The 19,755-nt window shown below is 41.8% G+C and overlaps 1 protein-coding gene across 3 annotated transcripts; it reads left to right on the top strand.

Moving 5' to 3' along the window:
• Positions 1-138: 138 nt before the first annotated feature.
• On the top strand, positions 139-19,730 carry LOC124058083 (ceramide transfer protein-like). 3 transcript variants are annotated; one of them, XM_046386947.1, is made up of 18 exons: positions 139-868; positions 1,047-1,181; positions 3,475-3,591; positions 9,624-9,731; positions 9,999-10,137; positions 10,672-10,755; positions 10,931-11,088; positions 13,224-13,316; positions 13,483-13,569; positions 13,820-13,912; positions 14,271-14,348; positions 15,052-15,147; positions 15,584-15,716; positions 15,805-15,875; positions 15,973-16,101; positions 16,459-16,588; positions 17,734-17,871; positions 18,094-19,730. In XM_046386947.1, exons 1-17 carry the CDS (start codon positions 779-781, stop codon positions 17,859-17,861), a joined length of 1,869 nt encoding a protein of 622 aa, XP_046242903.1. In that variant the 5' UTR covers positions 139-778; the 3' UTR covers positions 17,862-17,871; positions 18,094-19,730. The 3 variants fall into 3 exon arrangements, with proteins under 3 accessions (XP_046242903.1, XP_046242902.1, XP_046242904.1); XM_046386946.1 differs by having other exon boundaries at positions 10,669-10,755; XM_046386948.1 differs by lacking the exon at positions 14,271-14,348 and having other exon boundaries at positions 140-868; positions 10,669-10,755.
• The last annotated feature ends 25 nt before the right edge of the window (positions 19,731-19,755 follow it).

The following is a 19,755-nucleotide window of genomic DNA, read 5'->3' as shown; positions in this document are numbered from 1 at the left end:
ATAGCACTAGCCCCACAGCCCTACTGATATTGATACGGGTACCGTTCTCTTTATGAAAAATATCATGATTTTAATTTTAAGGGACAACATATTTAACTTCCGGTGATGTCGTAGTTGTGTTTAACTTGACGCCTCTATTCGGCAGTAAGGTACACAGTGAAGCGTGGCTGCAGCTCCACCCCCTGGCCTACATGGAGGCAAGCTAGTCAGACCTCCGCTATTGCTAACTGAACTGCGGAACTACAGCAGCGACACAATCCGTTGCCCGTCATTTGTAGCTTGAGTGTTGAGGTCAGCGTTAACCCGAAGGCCTCCTTATCGATCAGTCATTTGAGCAGCTTATCGACTGCATTTAAGGTAGCTAACCAGAACATTCACAGTTTCTGGTTAAGTTTATGTTAGCTAGTTGCGTCGTTTGACAGCTAACGCTAACTAGCTAGTCTCATTGGTATTCGACGTCAGTTTCAAAACAAAGCCCGCAAAACGCAGAAGTTGGGACTCAGCTGTCACCTCAAGAATAGCTTCCTGCAAGGCAAGCTAGCACGGTTTAAATAAGTTAACCGACCGAAGATAAATTACGTTATACAGTTGATGTTTATCACACTCAGTTACTGCTAATTAACGTTATTTCGCTGACGTTAAGGCTAAGTTAAAGAAGCTGTCAGCAGTTTGACTGTGACGCGTTTGAACTTAACCTATCTAATCCAGCTGCTAGCGTTAAGATACGCGGCTCTGTCGATAATATCAGTTTAAAGCTTTCTCTGTAGCTTGGATTTAAATGTCCGAAATGGGTTCATCGTCCGGTTCGGATGAGGATGTGGACCCGGAATCCGGGCAGCCTGTGGAGCTCGGAGGCGTTTTAAGCAAGGTAAATGTTGCATTGTTTCTGCTGCAGATTTAACTTCTGTCTTGTCGACTCTGAAATCCAGGTGAACATCACTAATGAGCTGCAAAAGTTTTAATTGACTCCAGCATATACTTAAGTCAGACATGCGGATTGCGCGGTGCAGCCAACCATTTGTCTTTTACCCCTTGTGTGTTTCTAGTGGACAAATTACATACACGGATGGCAGGACCGATGGGTTGTGTTGAAAAACAATACCCTAAGCTACTACAAGTCGGAGGATGAACGGGAATACGGCTGCAGGGGGTCTCTGTGCCTCAGCAAGGCTGTCATCACAGTAAGTATTTACCACAGTGTGAGGCGCGGACATCACTCTGCTGCTCTCTGTTTAACAAACATAAAGCAAGGCGAGCTTAGCGCCTGTTCAGCATTTCAGGGAATAAGGGCTCATAAGATGGGCGTCCATCAAAGGCCTCATTTTCTGCATCGGTGCTCTTGGAGTAGGGTTACCTCTGGACCAGTTCTCGGTGTTTTGATCTCGTCTTTCCCTGTCATTAGCATAGAGGAGAACTTTAATTCCTTCAGTCCATCTTTTTCAAAGATCTGAAGGTAAATACTAACTACCAATAAGGCTGTTATTAACATTACAGACAAGGCGGTGAACTATATTTTACCACTAGACGTCATGAGAACACTGACATGCCAGGGCTACTAATGGCTGCTTAAAATCAACGTTCGCTGTGGTTAAAATCTAAGCTTTGAGAGTGGAATTGTATTCATCCTGTGCAGGCCTCCTGTTTGTGAGATAAGTAGAAATCCCACACCCCTGGTTACATATTCACTGTTCTTTCTGAGCATACCACCAGTCCAGAGCCCAAACAAATCATTTTACTGTAATTTTTTTTTTTAAATAGGATTATAGGATTTAAAACTGGATTAAAACCACAACATAAAAGGTTACGGTTAATTTCCGATATTGAGCAGTCATTCGAGTGAACAGTTTACCAGTTTGAGTAATAATAATTAATGAAGCATGACCCGCGAAGCATCCTCTCACTATCTCTGCTTTCCTCTGAAATATCTAATGCCAGTTGATAGCTGTCGAAGGAGACCGTGGTATGAGGCCTCAGGAATGCAGAAACAAGCTCTTGTTTCTTTCCTTTCCTGACATCAGTCTGTTACACATTGTGTAGCTCCAGACACGCAATCAGATTGTCCTCGTACGGAAAAATGTGCAGGAAATGTCAGCTCACGTCAAGTTCTCAAGCTTTTGTCTATGCCTCAATGTTTCCCTGTTATATATTTTTGTGCAGAGCAAACTCGTATCAATAATTGTGAATATTTATGTTTAATATCTGTTATTAATTTAATTACAGCACAAACGTGTATGTATGCACAGCTCAAGGACAGAGAAGAAATCTTAGATGTCTCAATTGTGAACTTTGACTATGAGAGTTTGACTGATAACCTGTGCCACAGTCAAAGGCAGAGAAAGAATCCAGTGCGCCATGGCTGTTCAGTAGTGCTTACGCATTCAGCCAGAGATCGTTGCAGGCAAAAAGAAAGAGGTAAAGCACAGGTTTATGGGCCGTGTCTGATAGTGTGCAGTAAGATAGACTGGATTTCTCTAACCAATAATGGCAACATGGCTGGATGCACTTGATGTTATCATTGCATGACCCTCCTGGTCTTGAAATTTTCGAAGCTGGAGGGGGGGCATATTTGTTATTACACCTGTCTCCGAGGGGAAACTTTAGCTCTGAGGTTGTCAGTGACTGTAGAAAAAGCATTTAAGGGTTAGAAAAAACTACTCATCCTATCAGCATTCAGAAATGTGAAATGTAAAGATAGTGTAAAGACAGTGTTGCTTAAAGTTATGCAGGCTGACAGTCAGTGACCAGAGTTGGGAATGCGTGGTGTTCTCAGTGGTAGTAAATGAACCAGCACGTGAGCATCGTTAAGCATGTCTCATTAAAGTTGGGCAACACAAGGTTATGTCATCTTACAGAGCAGCTGTAGTTTACTGAGGAGGAAAACAGGAGGGAGTGTCAAGTCAGCTGTGTCTCATTTCTTTTTAGGAACCTCTGCAGAGCAAAGGCTGAGTGCGGTGGTCAGATTCCAGTCTCAGAGGAAATGCGGGAATTCTTTGGTGCACGTGTTTGGCTGCCTAAAGCAGTTGGGTTGAATTTGGGCGGGGTGCATTGTAGAACAGGGGAGTGAAATATTTGAAAGATTTAGCCCAGTAGTAGTATGTAGTATGATGACACAGGTTTTGGCAAAGGCATGCTGAAACTGCACAGCCCCTTATTTCAGTTTGCGCCTGCAGACATAAGACATCGGTTTCAAATTAAAATTCCAGTTTATTGTCTGGCAGAGGCTTTTCTGCAACCGATGGAATACATTTGTGTCGAGAGTGTGTCACCGCTAGTCAGCCAGTGTCAGAAACAGACAGACCACTGTATAGGCGCTATAGCAGGATTTTTGCTCTAAATCCTGTGATTTTATTGAAATCGGGGAACAGGTTGTGTTGAGTTTTTGTATTTTGGTATTCAGATACAGATGATGATAGTATTTGCTGACATGACTCATGTACTCTGCCTATTCATGAGTCCTCTCCTCTCTCTGTGCAGCCTCATGAGTTTGACGAGTGTCGCTTTGACATCAGCGTAAACGACAGTGTTTGGTACCTCAGAGCTGAAGATCCCGAGCACAGACTCCAGTGGATTGAGTCGATAGAGCTGCACAAGGTGAGTGGAATGGCTTTCTTCTTTCTTTTTTTTTTTTCCAGTGTAGATTTTCTCGATCTTTGTCACATTGTTTTTGTTTGTAAGACTGTCTTGTGATAAAGTTAGTCATGGAAATTTTGCCTACGTGCAAGAAAGCAATACATTTCTAGATTAATTAATATTTGAAATGCCCAGTGTGCCTCAATCCAGGCCCTGTTGTGTTTTTTTTTTATTATTATTTGTTTGGTGTTTGCCAAGAATCAGAACTATGTTTCTCATTCCATATCTTATCAGTTCCTCAGGCAGTTATCAATATTAGATTATTTTTTTTCGGCTTGCCTAATCACCAACTGTAAACCGCGTTTTTGCTGCATTATTCACACATTTTTCAGGTGTTTTAAGTTCAATTTTGGGTCAGGGAGCGTTTGGGAACAGACTGGGAGTTGTCTGTTGTGTTCAGTGTTCTGGGTGTGGCAGTTCAGAGATTCGGACACACACAGAGCCATTCCTTCTAGGAATGTGAGGAATCTGAGTAGTGAGATGTTGAAGTGGGGGTATCCCCTGTTATCAGATACCGGGTTGCTGCAAGAACATCTAGTGACTAGTCGGTGATGCATGCTTTCTCAACATAAAGTGGGTATAGCAGGTTAGACGCGTTGTTGTGGTTTAAAAGATGTTCTATGCAGGATATCGCGCAGTAATGTGTCTGGTAAAAGCTGATATAGCTTGCTGTTTTTTTTGTTTGTTTTTTTTTGCTGAGTTTATAGTTCAGTTTGTTGGAGTACGTCCTAAATATGAACTTACTTTTATTTCGTTTTTATTGAGCTGTTTACACAGTGTTCAAAATTCTCTAAAGGCAGTACATAAAGTCGGGAAATGACAGAGCATACAGTTACATCTTTATTGTTTGATATCTGCCAGTCCAGGGTGTACCCCGCCTCTCGCCCGTAGTCAGCTGGGATAGGCTCCAGCTCCCCCGCGACCCTGACGGATAGGCGGTATAGAAAATGGATGGATGGATGGATGGATGTTTGTTATCTGCCAAATTGTCTTTGCAAGAGAGGGAGAAACATATTAACAGTGCACAAGTGATTTGAATTGTGAAATTGTGTAATTTTTCTTAGTTTTCTTTCTTTACCACACAACCAAAAACACTGTAGTTGAGAGACCGCTTTTGTACCACCTTTGGGAAAAACATAATCACTATCCTGTGAGCTGTCATAGGTCTGCTTCTGGACTAAAACGGTGCTGGGGATAGTTTCCTCAGTGCTCCCGGGTGTTGACATGTCAGTTGAGTGAGAGTGACCACAGGTCTCTAGTCCATTAACAGTGGTGTGAGAGTATTTCAGGGTTGTATCTGGATTGTGACCTACAGTAACCTCAGTAAGCTTATTGCAGCACTACCAGCAGCATTGCCCTAAGTGAGTGCGTCTGCACTGCACCCAGCTGGACAGAGGAGGACTTGCAGTACATCATGCCCTGTTCCTGTTCACCACTTGCATTCTGGGTTTAATTTTTGCGTCAGTGTGTCTGTTTCTTTGTCATTTTTCTGCTTCTTTGTTTAAACAAATAATCTTTATTCATTTGTAGTTTTCTTTTCCATTCCCAGTGCAGAAAATAGTGTCCTCACAAAAGGTAGTAAAAGGCGTAAGTCACCCATGCACATATAGAGTATATACACACCAGATCCTTTTTCAGATCTCTCAGAATTTGACATTCTAATCCATGTTTTTGCCTTGTAATTAAATACAAAACCTCCTCTTTCAAGCATTAGTCATTTAGAGTAACATTAGCATCTGTTAGTGAAGCTCTAGACAGTTACTTCAAACACAAACTGTGTAGCTTCCAACTACTTTTTGAGGTGTGCAAGATTCATTTTTTGTGCCACTTTCAAACACCCATACTTTGTTTAAACTGGGTTTGTGTCCGTATCTAACCAATATAATCTTGCTTTAATATGGGTCACACAAGTCACGGTTCCAGCTTTTAAATGCCTCTTATAAGTCACTTTGCAGTGGCAAACAACCATTTTTTTCACATCCATGTTACCATTTTTGACTGCTCTTGTGCAGGGGAAAGAAACAGGTTTTGTGCAAGTACGTTTGTGTTTTTATGTGTGGGTGTGTTTGTGTTGGTGGTGGAAAAAGTCGTGTGAAATGAAGGGACGTCAAGTGCAGCTTCTGATGAATAATGTATTTTTTTAAAATCAGTGGTTCTCAAAACAACAAAGATCAGGGGACACGCAAAACTGAGAAGGCTGTTCCATTCTGGTCGATTCAGAGGGGTGGTATAGGAGGTAACGGGGAAAACCCCTTGTGTTTATGTTGAGCTTTTCCACCACCTCTTCAGGCTGGCTGTTGACACAGTCTGAACATTACTGAGCCAGGTCAGGCTTTGCAAGGGGGATATCAGCAAATTAGAATAAGAAAAGATAAAAGGAGAATCAGGTGGACAGAAGTAAAGCAGAAGATCCAGACAAATGTTGTCCCCTGCCTCCCACTCCTTGTCTTTCTCTGCCTCTTTCTCCCTTTCTCTCATTCTCTCTCCTCTCTGTCATAATGTACAGTAGGCTGCTTCACTCGCCCACCCGTTTGGTACTTTAGTCGTTTATCACACAAACAGCTCTGGACAGCTCTTCTCTCCGTTTCTCTCTGTCGCTCTCTAATGCATACATGCATGCACCCTTCATCTTTAGCCCTCTCTCGCTCTGCGTCTTACATGCAGGCACGCACAGTCACAGTTGATCTCTCAGTGATGGATGCTGGACACAAAGATGGACAAGATGAAAAGGTTTCACATATCAGGGTGTGTGTGGTTTCTTCATATGTGTGTGCGGCAAGAGTTGAGTGCATGTGCGTGTGTGGACGATCTCGCTGAGAGCAAACCCGCTTCCCTGTGCAGTGGATTTGAAAGACTCTTCCTTTTGGCTCCGTCTGTCTCTTCCGCTTCAGGGAGCAGCTAGTGTCTGCCTCTCCTCTGGCTGCTGCGGAGCAAAACACTTTTTTCCTCTTCCTCCTAAATTACTTGATGAGCTAAGCCGATTCTGCATGGCTGTACTTCTCCACCTCCTCCTCCTCTTCCCTTTTGTTTCTCAGTGAGGTGTGTCCGGGGGAAACGGGAATTCTGGATTTAAGCCTGTGAACTGTCAGAACAGTGGGAGTGTTGGGTGATCATCTGGGCCATGCTGGGGCCAGCAAATCGCCGGAACTGCACCAGTGTCCTGCTCTGCCTGGGGTGTTGGAATGGCCGAATGGTGGGCTTACAGCATGTTGGCATGCTGCTTGTTCGCTGTCGCTCGTCACTGAAGTCTTTTATTAGCCTGCCAGTTCTGTGACATGAATGATTAATAAACATAACTCTTTGTTTCTTTTGCTCATACAGTGCATAAATGGTTATTTTCTTTTTGCATGTGTGCAGTTTTTCACATTATTCACACCAATTTGAGCATTGAACTCCACTGAATTGTAATAAATCATTCAAGCTTATGCTGCATGGCTGTGTGCTGAACTGCTGTTTTTAATGGGAAGCAATTTCACAAGCAGCAGCAGTATGCTCAGATGTGTAGAAGTGGTTGCTATGGTCAGTTACTGTACGCTCATTTCTCATTAATATCACATAGTCGTGGGCACAAGATGCCATTTCATGGTTTGTGTATGAGTGGGTGTTTGGTTTGCATGGCTGTATTATGCAGCTGACCAGGTGCATAAAGAAGCCAGTTTCTGGACTTGTCACAGATTGGTTTCAGTGTTTCAGGAAGAATAATTTCAGCAGCCTGTGCAATATCTCAGTTTGATCAAAGAAATAAACTGCCTCACCAAACCCTTGAGTGATATTGTTGGAGAGAATAGCTTTTAGATCCCCTTTTTTGGCAAATGTTTATTTATCCAAATAACTCCACACTGTTGTCCTCAGCTGTTTGAAATGTACGGGGGTGTCAAAAGATCAACATGAAGCAAGCAGTAATGTGTTTAGTGTGTTTGTTAAAGGGCTTGACAGGTTGTTGCTGGAAGCATAGATATCTTAACACTGAGGACATGATGATGAGTTTAACTCAGGCTGTTGGATAGACCCATTAAGAAAGCAAACAAGAAATAAAATCCCCATGGCCCTGTATATTCAAAGCATGAATATTTATTGAGCCATCATGGGTGACAAGCTGCCGTTGAAGCATGTTGCGCAAGAGTCAAAGTGTCAACAGTCATTGACTTCCATTTGAAATTTAAAAATAACATGCCTGGCAGCTTCTTCACTTAGAGCTGCTTGACTGCTGGTGGCTACAAAGTGGAAAATGTTTTTTTTTATTTACTAGAAAGAAAGAAAGAAAACCTTCAGTATGACCAGCAGGTCATAGTCCAGCCTGACACAAACCAGTATGTTGTTTTTGAAACTCCTAGTGTGTTTTCACCTGCAAGTATTTACATATTCACAAATTTCATCACAAAGAAGTTTGACTATGTAAAACATTGTGACTATTTAATTGACTTTTTTTTGTGAATTTAGGACTATGCTTAACTAAGACATAGTTTTTGTTTATTAATAGCAACCCCAGTTCTAGCATTGTGGATATTGTAATGTTCAGTTATGTGTTGACTGGGTCACGTAATTTTCATGGCTGGAGTTTTCTTGTTATATTGTTTAGGTTGATTGTATTGTGCAGTGTTTGTCCACAGCCTTCTAAATACCAAATGCTTTAAAATTTTAATTGCAGTTTATTTCTACGGGATTTTAATTTATACTAGTTAGTTACATGCTGTCACGTTTATTTCTCAGTAAATTCTCCACATATCAACTGAATCTATATGTAAACCTGAGTAACTGGGATAAGACGTCTTATGTAACTTATGTAATCTTAATCTCACAGCAATCACAAGAATGTATAAATGCAAACATACCATCCCCTTTAACAGCAAACAGTGAGACTTTGGTTTCGATTTGCGAAGTCTTGAGTCTCCCATTCAGCCCACTATCAGTTCAGCTGTATTCAGTGTCAGTTCTCCCTGTCTGTCACCCGGTTTTAAGTGTTGTAAGAGCCTCTATTAGAGGAATGTATGTATGCTTGCTCAAATTTCTCACCTGACTCCATCTTCAGTTTGCTCACTGTTCTTAAGAAATACCTCTGCACTCCAGTCAGCAGACAAGAATATAGCCATTGTGGAATACAGTAAGAAGGTTATGAGCAAACCTCAGCATATAAATTTACTGACTCATAAAACACACCATACGAAATGCTGGGGCCCTGGTACAGGCGTAAAAGAATTTCAGACTTCATTTCACCAGTTCTTCTCTGTTGTTTCTACTGGTTGAGTAAAGGTATGAATTTTGTGTTTGGTTGTGAAATCGCAGTCTCCGTTGCAGTGGATAACAGTTAGCAGGTGCATGTGGGACAAACAAGAATATTTTGCTTTGGCGGGGCTGGCTGAGTGTGCACATACACTGTGTATGATAAAATGCTGTCACTTTGCTGAATTGGCAGTTCCAGGCATTGTCCAGTCATAAGACTAATGGCACAAATGCTGTGACTGCCACTCCCATTCACATAGTAGATCTGTTTAATAATGCTATGTGACACGGCACACTGTATGTTCTAATAGGCATATACAGTATTTTCATCATAAGCTCTCAGTCAAGCTGCTCTGTGTTGCAGTATAATTTATTTCCACTGCTACTCAACCACTTGATATTAGGTCTACTGGCTGGGGTGGCGCATGTGCCTGTTTGTCAGCCCCAGTACCTCTCAGCAGACTGTTTGACTGTGTAGGTGTAGGCCGTGCTCTGGTCGAGCTCAGCATTACTCAGTGCTGCCGACTGCTAGAACTGATCTCCCCTCTCTCTGTTTCTGTCTAGTTTTTTTAAGAGCTGCAGACTTTCTTATTATATTGCAGATTTTTTTATATGTGTTGTGCACTTACTGATCTTTTGTTCCCTCTTCTTTGCTTCTCCCTTTTCCATCTATCCTCCATTTTCCCTCTCCTTGTCAAACTCTCTCTCCTTCCCACATTGTCTTTCTCTCTCTGTCTTCTCTGTTTCCTTCGATCGCTCCCTCTGGATTTCAGGCAGAGTCTGGTTATGGTTCAGAAACCAGTCTCAGACGTCATGGGTCCATGTTGTCTCTCACCTCTGCAGCCAGTGCTTTGTCTGCCACATCCACATCCTCATTCAAGGTAAATCATTAAAACAAAAAAGATCACCAAAATACTTGAAAGTGCTTGGCAGGAGAAGTTTGTGTCAAATTCTCAATCCCTCGCCATCTTCTCTGAAGCGTTTCCATCAGTACACATATGAATCGTCTGGCTGTTGTGATTACTTGTGTTATTTCAAATGTTTTGTACATATTTTTTACTGTGGCATTGTTTTGTGGTTAAAAACAAGAGAACTTCCCTGTGGAAGCCTTTGATTGCATGTCTTTACTTCTTTTTCTGTCTGCTCAGAAGGGGCACAGGTTGCGTGAGAAACTAGCAGAAATGGAAACGTTCCGGGACATTCTGTGCAGACAAGTGGACACCCTGCAGAAATACTTTGACTCCTGTGCTGATGCAGTCTCCAAAGATGAATTTCAGAGAGACAGAGGTAACATGCCGCATAGACGCACTATATGCAGCTTGTGTAGCGCCAGAGACTTTGTTTATACCGGTTTAAATTTGTGTTAAATTGGTTCTATTGATTATTGAAATGCAGGGCAGTGTGGGCGGGATTAATCTTGATGTTTACTGGAAAAGGAAATAATTTATAGGTGGGGAGCTTCTTTACTTGGTTCATGCAGTATGAGAGATGAACAAGAGTGGCTGGTGACTCTCACTGACGAAGGAAGCAAAAATCAATATACACTTCCAGGGCACTTTGTGGGTTGTTTAATGTAAGAAGCAGAAACGTCATGTAAATGGAGTGTATTCTAAATTAAGCTTTTTTTTGTGCTACACCATCAACAAAAAGTAGCAACTGGCTCCAAAGTAACTCTCAAGTATAATCGCTTGCTATTCCTGTTAAATATGTTTCAAAATGTTAAAGTATGCTCTATTAGCCAGATCCTGGTTAAGGTATTCATGTTATTTGGACAGTAGATAGTGTATAGAATGAAGACTGACGTTGTTTTCTTACCAGTAGTAGAGGAGGACGAGGATGACTTTCCCAACACTACAAGACCTGATGGTGAATATAATCACAACAACAATGGCAGCAAAGAGAAATGTGAGTTTACCTGCAAATTCTGGTCAACCAATTATTGCTTTAATTAAGAAAATTTGTAAAAAAAACAAAAACATTTTGTAATAACTTTAAATGCGAAAAGCTAGAATATCCATTATTAATCAGGTCCTGAGGAAGCCGTCAGACTCAGTCATTGCTTTGTTTCAATCTGTGCCAGTGTTTTCCCCTGCCAGTCCTAAAGGTATGAACGGGATCGACTTCAAGGGTGAGGCCATCACCTTCAAGGCAACCACAGCAGGCATCCTCTCCACCTTGTCCCACTGCATCGAACTGATGGTCAAACGAGAGGACAGCTGGCAGAAGAGACTGGACAAGGTACGGTCTCGGGCTCTACACACACACACACTGATTGACGTTAATGTTCACACACTCGCAGTGTGTGAAGCGTCCTGTGAATTAAGGAGCAGTTTTGGGTTTGAGTGGGCTTGTCAGCAGCCACTGCTGTGTGGACGTGTTACAGGCTGAGGAGCTAATTGTTTCTCTCAGTTGTCTTTAAGTAGTTGCTTATTGTGGCCAAGAGTTTGTTGTTTTGACTTCTGTCCTTCAGGCGATGCTGTCCAAATGTCTAGCCATGATTGTAGTATGTGAAACAGTCATCTGTTTATGTTGATATTAGGAATGTGGAAATTACTGTTAAAAAAAAGTTTAATTCAAAACACACTAGATGAGCCTCTGTTCTTCAGGATGTAGCTCAGATCTTCTTTTATTTGTCCTTATTCTTAAACTCTTTACTTGTTTATGGAGGATTTGTTCTTGCTATGTCTTTAAGTCTCCGTTTGTTCCTGATTTCTGCATGTTTTTATTTGCATTTATTTGGTAACCGTCTCTTGTAAAACAATTCATTGTTCTTTTGTTGTTTCTATTTCAGTGCTCTGTTAATAATTTTTTTTTTTTTTTTGTGGGAAATATTTAAGTTGCCTTAAGCAGTAAATTTCACAACGTGGCTCCCTTTGCCATTGTTAAGCAACATGGGGTTTAAAAACAGAATGTGTGCTTAGTCAGAGTTAAAAACAGAACAAACAATTCAATAGTCCTCAGTCCATAGTCCAGATGATCCCAAAGCAGTCATTTTTATTATATATATTATATATATCAAATGTTATAGCTCAGTGAAAATGTAAATGTCAGAATGGTCAGACTTACTTACCAGAAGGACAGTTGCATCTGTTTTCCACAATGAGCTTTAAATTTGTTATTTTATTTATTTATTTATTTAATCAGTGGTTGTGGAGTTCCCTTAAGACTCTCTCTGTTCATTGATTTCTAGACAGCAGTCTGTGTCAGTGAAGCTACGGTGTTCAGAGCTGCTCATGCTTGCATCCTGATCGGTTCATCTGATGTTGTCAAACCAGTTTTTTTTCCTGTGTGTAAAGGTGTGCTGCCCAACCCTAAAACCTGCCAAAGCCGGGAAGTGCTTTCAGTGAGTGCTCAAGTGAAACTACCTCAGTTTATCTGTGTTTTCTTATCTATGTGAAATTTAGCTGCCAATGCGGAGTAGGCATATAGAAATAGCTACAGACCAGAGACACCCAAAGGAGCGAGACACACCTGCTCAGACTCGTACGGGGAGCGAATTAGAAAATGACTGCTCGGACTTCATGGTGCAGTTTGTGGAAGCCTTCGCTACAAAGAGGGACAGAGCTGCTCAAATACCAGACTCAGAGATGGATACCTCTGCAGACCTGCAGCCTCTTCTTTACAGTGCGTCTCTGTCTGTCGAGTGGTAACACGTAGTTCACACCAGGATCACATCCTGTGTATTTTACGCTGTTTCATGTCCACACCTTCTCTTGCAATTTGCTTCGTTTCACCGTCTCTTTCTGCCTGGTTCCTCCGTTGAACAGAGTGCTTTCAGCCACAGTTGTTTTACTTTGCGTTCTTTCCCTTTTTCCGAGTGAGGATGACGTGTCTGTGTCTGACTTATGAGCAGAGTTGTTCGGTAGTTTCATTCTACTTAGTAAATTCTCCAAGCTCAAATTCTTGGGTTCGGTTTATGGGTTTTTCTTCCAGTAATAGAGGGTGAAAACTGTTGATCTTTGACTGAAAGGTAATCCGACCTATCCAGTTGTCAGCTGCAGTCTGTTTGCCTCTGGCAGGGAGTTAAACGTTTGGTAAAACCTGTTTGAATGTAAGCAGAGCAGACTGATTTGGTGGGTTTGGCTGATTGTGATATGTGGACCTCTCGTTTCTTACACTTTTTTTGCAACTCTGTCAGCTGTAATCTGATGAAAGGAACATTGTCACTGGGGTGGAAATGTTTTCTGACTCTAACACTGAATTGTCTAAATGTAGAGCCTTAGCAGATCTCAGTTAAGTCCAATGATGCAGATTTTTTAATAGGTGTTTCTTGAAGGTGTTTCCACTTGCATACTGTCATTATTATTTATGGCTGAACCCCCCCCCCCCCCCCCCCTCTCTCTGTTCCTCTCTGTCTCTCTCTGTGTGTTCAGGAACTAGAGAAGAGGAGGAGGGTCGAAGATGCCTACAAGTCTGCTATGAATGAACTGAAGAAAAAGTCGCACTATGGAGGCCCAGACTATGAGGCAAGATAAAATTAGATAAGAGAAATGGATTTGAATCAGCTAGATAAACCATAAGAGAATTCCTTCTGGACTTTGTCCCAGCATGTGCATTTTTATCATTTCTGCACCTTTTTCAGGGTCGTGTTCACTGGATTCTTACATTGCTGACAACATTTGCTTTCCACAGGAGGGGCCCAACAGTCTGATCAATGAGGATGAGTTCTTTGATGCGGTGGAAGCTGCACTGGACAGACAGGACAAGATAGAGGAGCAGGTGTGATTGGGATCTGAACTTACTCTGTTTGCCTAATCAAAATTTTACTGTTGAGTTTGTTTATGTGTATAAAAGAATGGAACACTTAGTCTAGCAGGAACACTGAGCCTCTCTTGTTCCTGTCTTCCTCGGTTTCTCTGTGAAACATATTTAAACAAAGCAAAGTGAACTACAGCACAGTTCATCACACACAGAGATGTTGCTTTTCTGCGTCGTATCTCTTACCAAACTCCCACTCTCTGTCCCTCAGTGCCAGTCAGAGAAGGTCAGAATACCTCGACTAACTCCTGTTCCACCTGGAGACGCCTACTCCACTGTTGGTAAACATCGGTTTGCCACCAAGGTGCTCAGCACATCTCTTACTTTATCTTTGACGTGTACATCTTACTTCCACCCTGCTTTATTGTAATTTAAGGCTGCTGTTTGCAGCGTCTTCTCATTCCTCATTGACCTGCCTATAAAGCTCTGCAGCTGCAACTTGTGTGTTGTTCTCATAATGTGTCCATGCTTTGCCTTATTCCATCCACACAGAGAATCAGTCTGTGCTGATTGCAATGATTTGAGAGCTTACATAACATCTTCATATGTAAAGCTACTTGAGCTAGTTGTGATTGTTTCCTCGTGAGTGCTGCAGTGGCGCCTCTTTCTGTTTTGTGCCTTATTCCTCTCTCTTTCAATCTTCCTTCCTCTCTGCTGCACAGTCCCTTAGCCATTCTTCTTCCGTGTCCTCCGTTGAGCTAGTCAGTGCTTCAGATGACATTCACAGATTCAGCGCTCAGGTACTGTATTTGGTCAGCAGTGAGCACCTGTCTCTGCTGTTGGATGCAAACGCCTACTGCTTTCCTCTGCAGGAAGAGAGAGCATGTGTAGATAGCATGAGAGAATGCCTACTAACCAGTCTCTCCAGGATTTCACAAACATTTCCTGTGCATTTGGTAGAATGTTTATAGTAGGTTTCTACACTGAAGTCCTTTTACTAATATGAAACCAGAAACTTAATTGAACAAAACTGAAACTCCTGGAGTAACAGGTTGTCTTCATCAGATGAGGGTTGGCTTCTTCTTATCAGTGACAACAATAAAGTTAGTCTCGTGCTGCATGTCTGGAATCTAGTGAAACGGCTTCATTTCCTTTGCTCACGTCACTCTGTCCTCCACAGACACGAATCCAGACTACACTGTGTTCTTAATGCATTGTTGGGATGTTGAACAAAAACCACAAGCATGAACAAGTGTTATTTACTTACTGCTCAGTAGCTAATGTAGGAATTCCTTAGATTCTGAAAGAGAAATAGTTTTTCTGCTTGCCTCCTATGATCTTATCAGTGATATGTAATAGAATACCAGCACAGGTGCTACAGTAGGAGTGTTGTTAAACATGACCGTTGCATCCCTGACACAGTGTGTTCTCCTCCACAAACTGCGTCCCGTTTCAAAGTGTGTCCTCAAATAGGCAGGTAATCAATGTCTGTCCCTCTCTCAGGTGGAGGAGATGGTGCAGAATCATATGACTTACTCACTTCAGGATGTGGGTGGAGATGCTAACTGGCAGCTGGTAATAGAAGAAGGAGAGATGAAGGTGAGCACAAAGGAGAGAAACTGAGTGTGAATCATTTCCCTTGATTGCTAGCTGTGAATATTTAAATCTCATTCCTCCTGTAAAAGACACTGCGGTTGCTGTAGAAGCATTGATGGATGGAAAATTTAGCAGCTAGTGGGGGTGGAAGACCTGCTCAAATACTAAAAGTAGAAGCATCCGTGCCACAATGTAAGAATATATTTTAAAAAAACAAACTACCAAAATAAACAACTACCTTTATGTCCACTTTACACCTCCTGTCACCTTCATGCTTTTGAATATGATTTCATTTACCATACCCTTCAGCTTTCAAACCGGAAATCAGCTCAAGTTATCAATTGTAGGTAGAATTGAGAGGATCCTTCAAGCTATGTTTCATAACGAGGTTGTGAGTGTGCTTATAGTGATGTCTCATGCTCTGCTCTTTGTGCACCAGGTGTACAGGAGAGAAGTGGAGGAGAACGGTATTGTACTGGATCCTCTCAAAGCTACACATGCTGTGAAGGGCGTGACAGGACATGAGGTCTGTCACTACTTCTGGGACACAGCTGTCCGATTGGACTGGGAGAGTGAGTTCAGTATTTCACCATCATATCTGCACTGTTTGACTTCGTCTGCGTTAATCTCACATTCTGATCGAACTCTTCCCTCCATCAGCCACCATTGAAAATTTCAACGTTGTGGAAACGCTCTCTGATAACGCTGTCATTGTTTACCAGACACACAAGGTAACCTGACTTCACAGCGGTTTTGAACCTTGCAGAAACATGTTGCACATTTGATTTCTAATCTTCTGCGTGCTGACTGCCTCTGGTTGTGTTTCAGCGAGTGTGGCCTGCCTCTCAGAGAGACGTGCTCTATCTGTCGGCCATCAGGAAGATCTTAGCAACAAATGAAAATGATCCCGACACATGGCTGGTCTGCAACTTCTCTGTGGACCATGACAAGGCCCCTGTAAGATAACCGTATTAACACCTGTTATCGTTTCACGAGTGTAGTAGTGACCTGAAAACGCGTTAGTGAACATGTTGCTTGGCCTGTTTTTATTTAGTTTAGAGACATATTTGTGACTTAACAGGCATCAACAGTACCTAACTGTGATTAGATTTTTTTTTAAAAAATTTCATTTGCTTCATTGCAGCATTCAATTACAAATATCATGTAGTCAAACAAGGCTTTCTCATTGGCCACTTTTCAAGGATGAATGGAAGAAAGACAAGCTTCAAACCTCTTATATCTGTCAAATTATCTAGAGTGAGATTTTTGCCACCTCGAGATTTGCTCGCATTTACGTTTTTGTTTTACTTTCAGCCCACAAACCGATGTGTTCGTGCCAAAATCAATGTCGCTATGATCTGCCAGACCCTGGTCAGCCCACCAGAGGGCGATAAAGAGATCAGCAGAGACAACATCCTTTGTAAGATCACCTACGTTGCCAATGGTAAGGGCCTCTTCAGACTGATGAGCCTGAGAATGCGCTCAGTATCAGGCCCCCTGCTGGGCCTGTAAACTGTGCTTAGAAGGACATGAAGGTCTTCTAACAATTTGATATCGATTCGTTTCTAAATCAGTTTTCGATTCAAATATCAGAAAAGTAGTTTCTGAGTGACCGTGTATTATTCACAGTATACTGTTATATTCACAATATTCTTTACATTTATGTCACAAAGGTAATTGTTTAGTAACTGTTGCGTTTCTTTGAAGATGAATTAGAAGATAACTCAGTCAGCGTGTGATTGTCCAGGTGCTGCACTGCCTCTGTACTTGAGTTCCACCGGTTTTCATCCGCGAACATCACTTTATTAAGTCAAATTTAGACAATCAATTTTGGACATTTGTGAATTGATTTTTGACTTGTAGGGGATAAGAATGAGTATTTTTTTTATGTCAGTTGATTTTTAATCTAAATTACAGACAGCATTAACAATAACATTCAACACAAGACTAGCTGAGTCTCAGGCTGATGGATTGTCAAATTGTTGAATAATAGCACAAGGCCACTAGAAAACTGCTCATGTCACATTAGCATAAATAAACACAGCTTGAATGCTAACTTGAGTTGCCGCCTTATATGGTTAGCTGGGTGGAGGCTCGTGTTGGCTTGTTGAGATGTGAGCAGGAGTTTTAATCATCTATAAACAGCTGCAGCTCATATAAAGGCCTAAAAGACAGCAAGCACGCTGAGGAGATCGAGTGCGGCAAAATGAAATGTGAAGCTGGCAGAAAACTGCTCGCTGGTCCTCGTGCAGCTGGTAGCTGACACACGAGTTGGACGGTCTACGTGCTTGTGTCTTTGAAAAGAAGTCAGTCCAGACTTGCACAGCTTCTCCCCCTCCCCTGACTTCCTGTAGACGAGGCTGTGACACAAAGCAGCACCGCAGGAGGAATCCGACCCAATTTATTGTTCTTGAAGCCAGGAAGGTTGACATGAACACATAAGCGTTACATTAACTCCTCTCACTAGAGCGCACTCTAGATCTCTGTGTCTGTGTGCGGAATCTCTCCACTGTGGCTTTATGACTAATAATTTTATCAAAAGTTAGCCTGCACACAGTTTCCTGATAATTTTCCTCTGTGTGGCTACAGTGAACCCCGGAGGCTGGGCTCCAGCGTCGGTCCTCAGAGCCGTGGCCAAGAGAGAGTATCCCAAGTTCCTCAAACGCTTCACCTCCTACGTGCAGGAGAAAACTGCTGGGAAGCCCATCCTCTTCTGAGCATCAAGAGGTAACCAGGAGTCCAAACACAACCTGTTCTACAGCGCAGAGAGCATTTAACCAGATAGGGAGAACATTCGTTACACGGTTAATGAATGAGATATATCTTTGCAGTGATTTTAACTGTAACTGAACCACGAAAAAGCCCACGTATGTACTGAATCTGTTATTAATTCACTTTTGTTAATTTTGACTTTAAATCTCCCTTCTTGTTTCAAACTACATCGTTCAGCATTGAACAGGCTCTCGATGACGACATGACCCATTCACCTGCCAATCAGAATGTGTTTTCAGACTTACTACACGCAGGACACTATATCATCCAGGACGTCCCACAGGACCCCTGCTTGTAGAGGACAGGCTGATTTTATGGTCGTTAACACCATCTGCTGGTCATGGCTACATTTGTATGTAAAATCAAAACTTTCCTAAGTGTTTTTCCAATTGTTATGGATTATTTGCCTTTTTTTGTAAATTGTTTTGTACATTTCTTATGATTGCATACTTCTTGACTTTTTTTGGGTTTGCTTTAATCACTAGTATTACAGCTGCTTGTTTTGCTGCTGCTAAAATAACTACCATGAGAGGGAGGAAAATAGACATTGACAGGAAAAGCATTGATGAGGTGCAGTACAGGATCTCTTCTTTCTTGCCTTCTCCTGTCCCTCTAGTGATGACGGGGGGCGAGGTCAGAGCCTAAAGCTTTGAAACCTTTATCTTTCTAGATTGTTATAAAGTAGCTTCTGGAGAGCACCATTGACACAATGTATTGTACAGAGAAAACAATAAGTTTTCAGTTAGCTCACCAATGTTAGAAATGTGAATTGACTGTTAAACGCTTGAATTTGTTGACAGTAATGGGCCAAGGACGCCAAAAGTGGGAGGTAAAGAGCATTTTCTAAGTCTAATTAACTCACGCTGGATGATATTTCTGCCACAGTTGAACTGATCAGTGGGATATCATTGACTGTGGTCTGTAGATGCTTAGTGGAGCTCTGTTGTCAGTAAGTATCTGTCTTTAAGCTCAACGTGGCACACGGTTTCTGACAGATACCTGCACATGGCCAGCTATAGTGTCTCATAAAAAGCTTCCTCTCTTTCATTGCCGGATGAGTGGATGCTTCTTTTTTTTTTTAGTTTGTACAGGTTATTCTTCACCATTTTCATCCCCCGACGAGGCAGTAAAAATGTCTGTCTGTCTTTCTGTCCGTTTGGGTTTTCCAGGTTTATTAATGAGTCCTGCTGCTACAGCACAGGATAAAGAGAAGCTATAAAACATTGAGTCATCCTACACTTCCTGTTACACTCTAACATTACATTTCACATGCCACACTACAGTGCAGTGGCCTCCTGCCCTTTGACTGATAAACTACCCCCAGAATGCCTTAGACACCAGGACGAACCCTTAAAAAAGTCCTGGTTATCTCTACTGTAAAGCCACCAGATGTGCATTTATTAACACTGAAAGGAAGCGGTGGGGGAAGGAAGAAAGGGTCAGCATTTCACGTCATCTTACCTCAAAGATTTAAATTTACTCTCGATTGTGTTTGATATCATCAAAATTTGGGAGTTTTGCAATCAGTAGATCTGTGTGGTTGAAAATTCACCATCAGACTTTTTTTTTTTTTGTGGTCTAAGGGGTCAGCGGTGAGGAAGGACCTGGATAATGGTTTTGTTGATGATTACAAGAGCTAGATCTACAGGCGATGTCAGCTGAAGAATGCATTTAGTGTTTTTAATTTTGATATTTTGTCAATAATCTACACACTTTGTATATTTCTAAGTTGTACATCAGAAGTGTTATTATTTGCACTAAATGTAATGCAATTTGACAATGTTCTGTAAATTAAAATTGTTACACAACGTAAACAAGTGCAATGTACTGCTTTTAGTG

This window comes from Scatophagus argus, chromosome 4 (genome assembly GCF_020382885.2).
Source record: "Scatophagus argus isolate fScaArg1 chromosome 4, fScaArg1.pri, whole genome shotgun sequence".
Classification (NCBI taxonomy): domain Eukaryota; kingdom Metazoa; phylum Chordata; class Actinopteri; family Scatophagidae; genus Scatophagus; species Scatophagus argus.
Note: the sequence above shows the minus strand (reverse complement) of the source record. Positions and strands in the feature narration are given on the sequence as shown.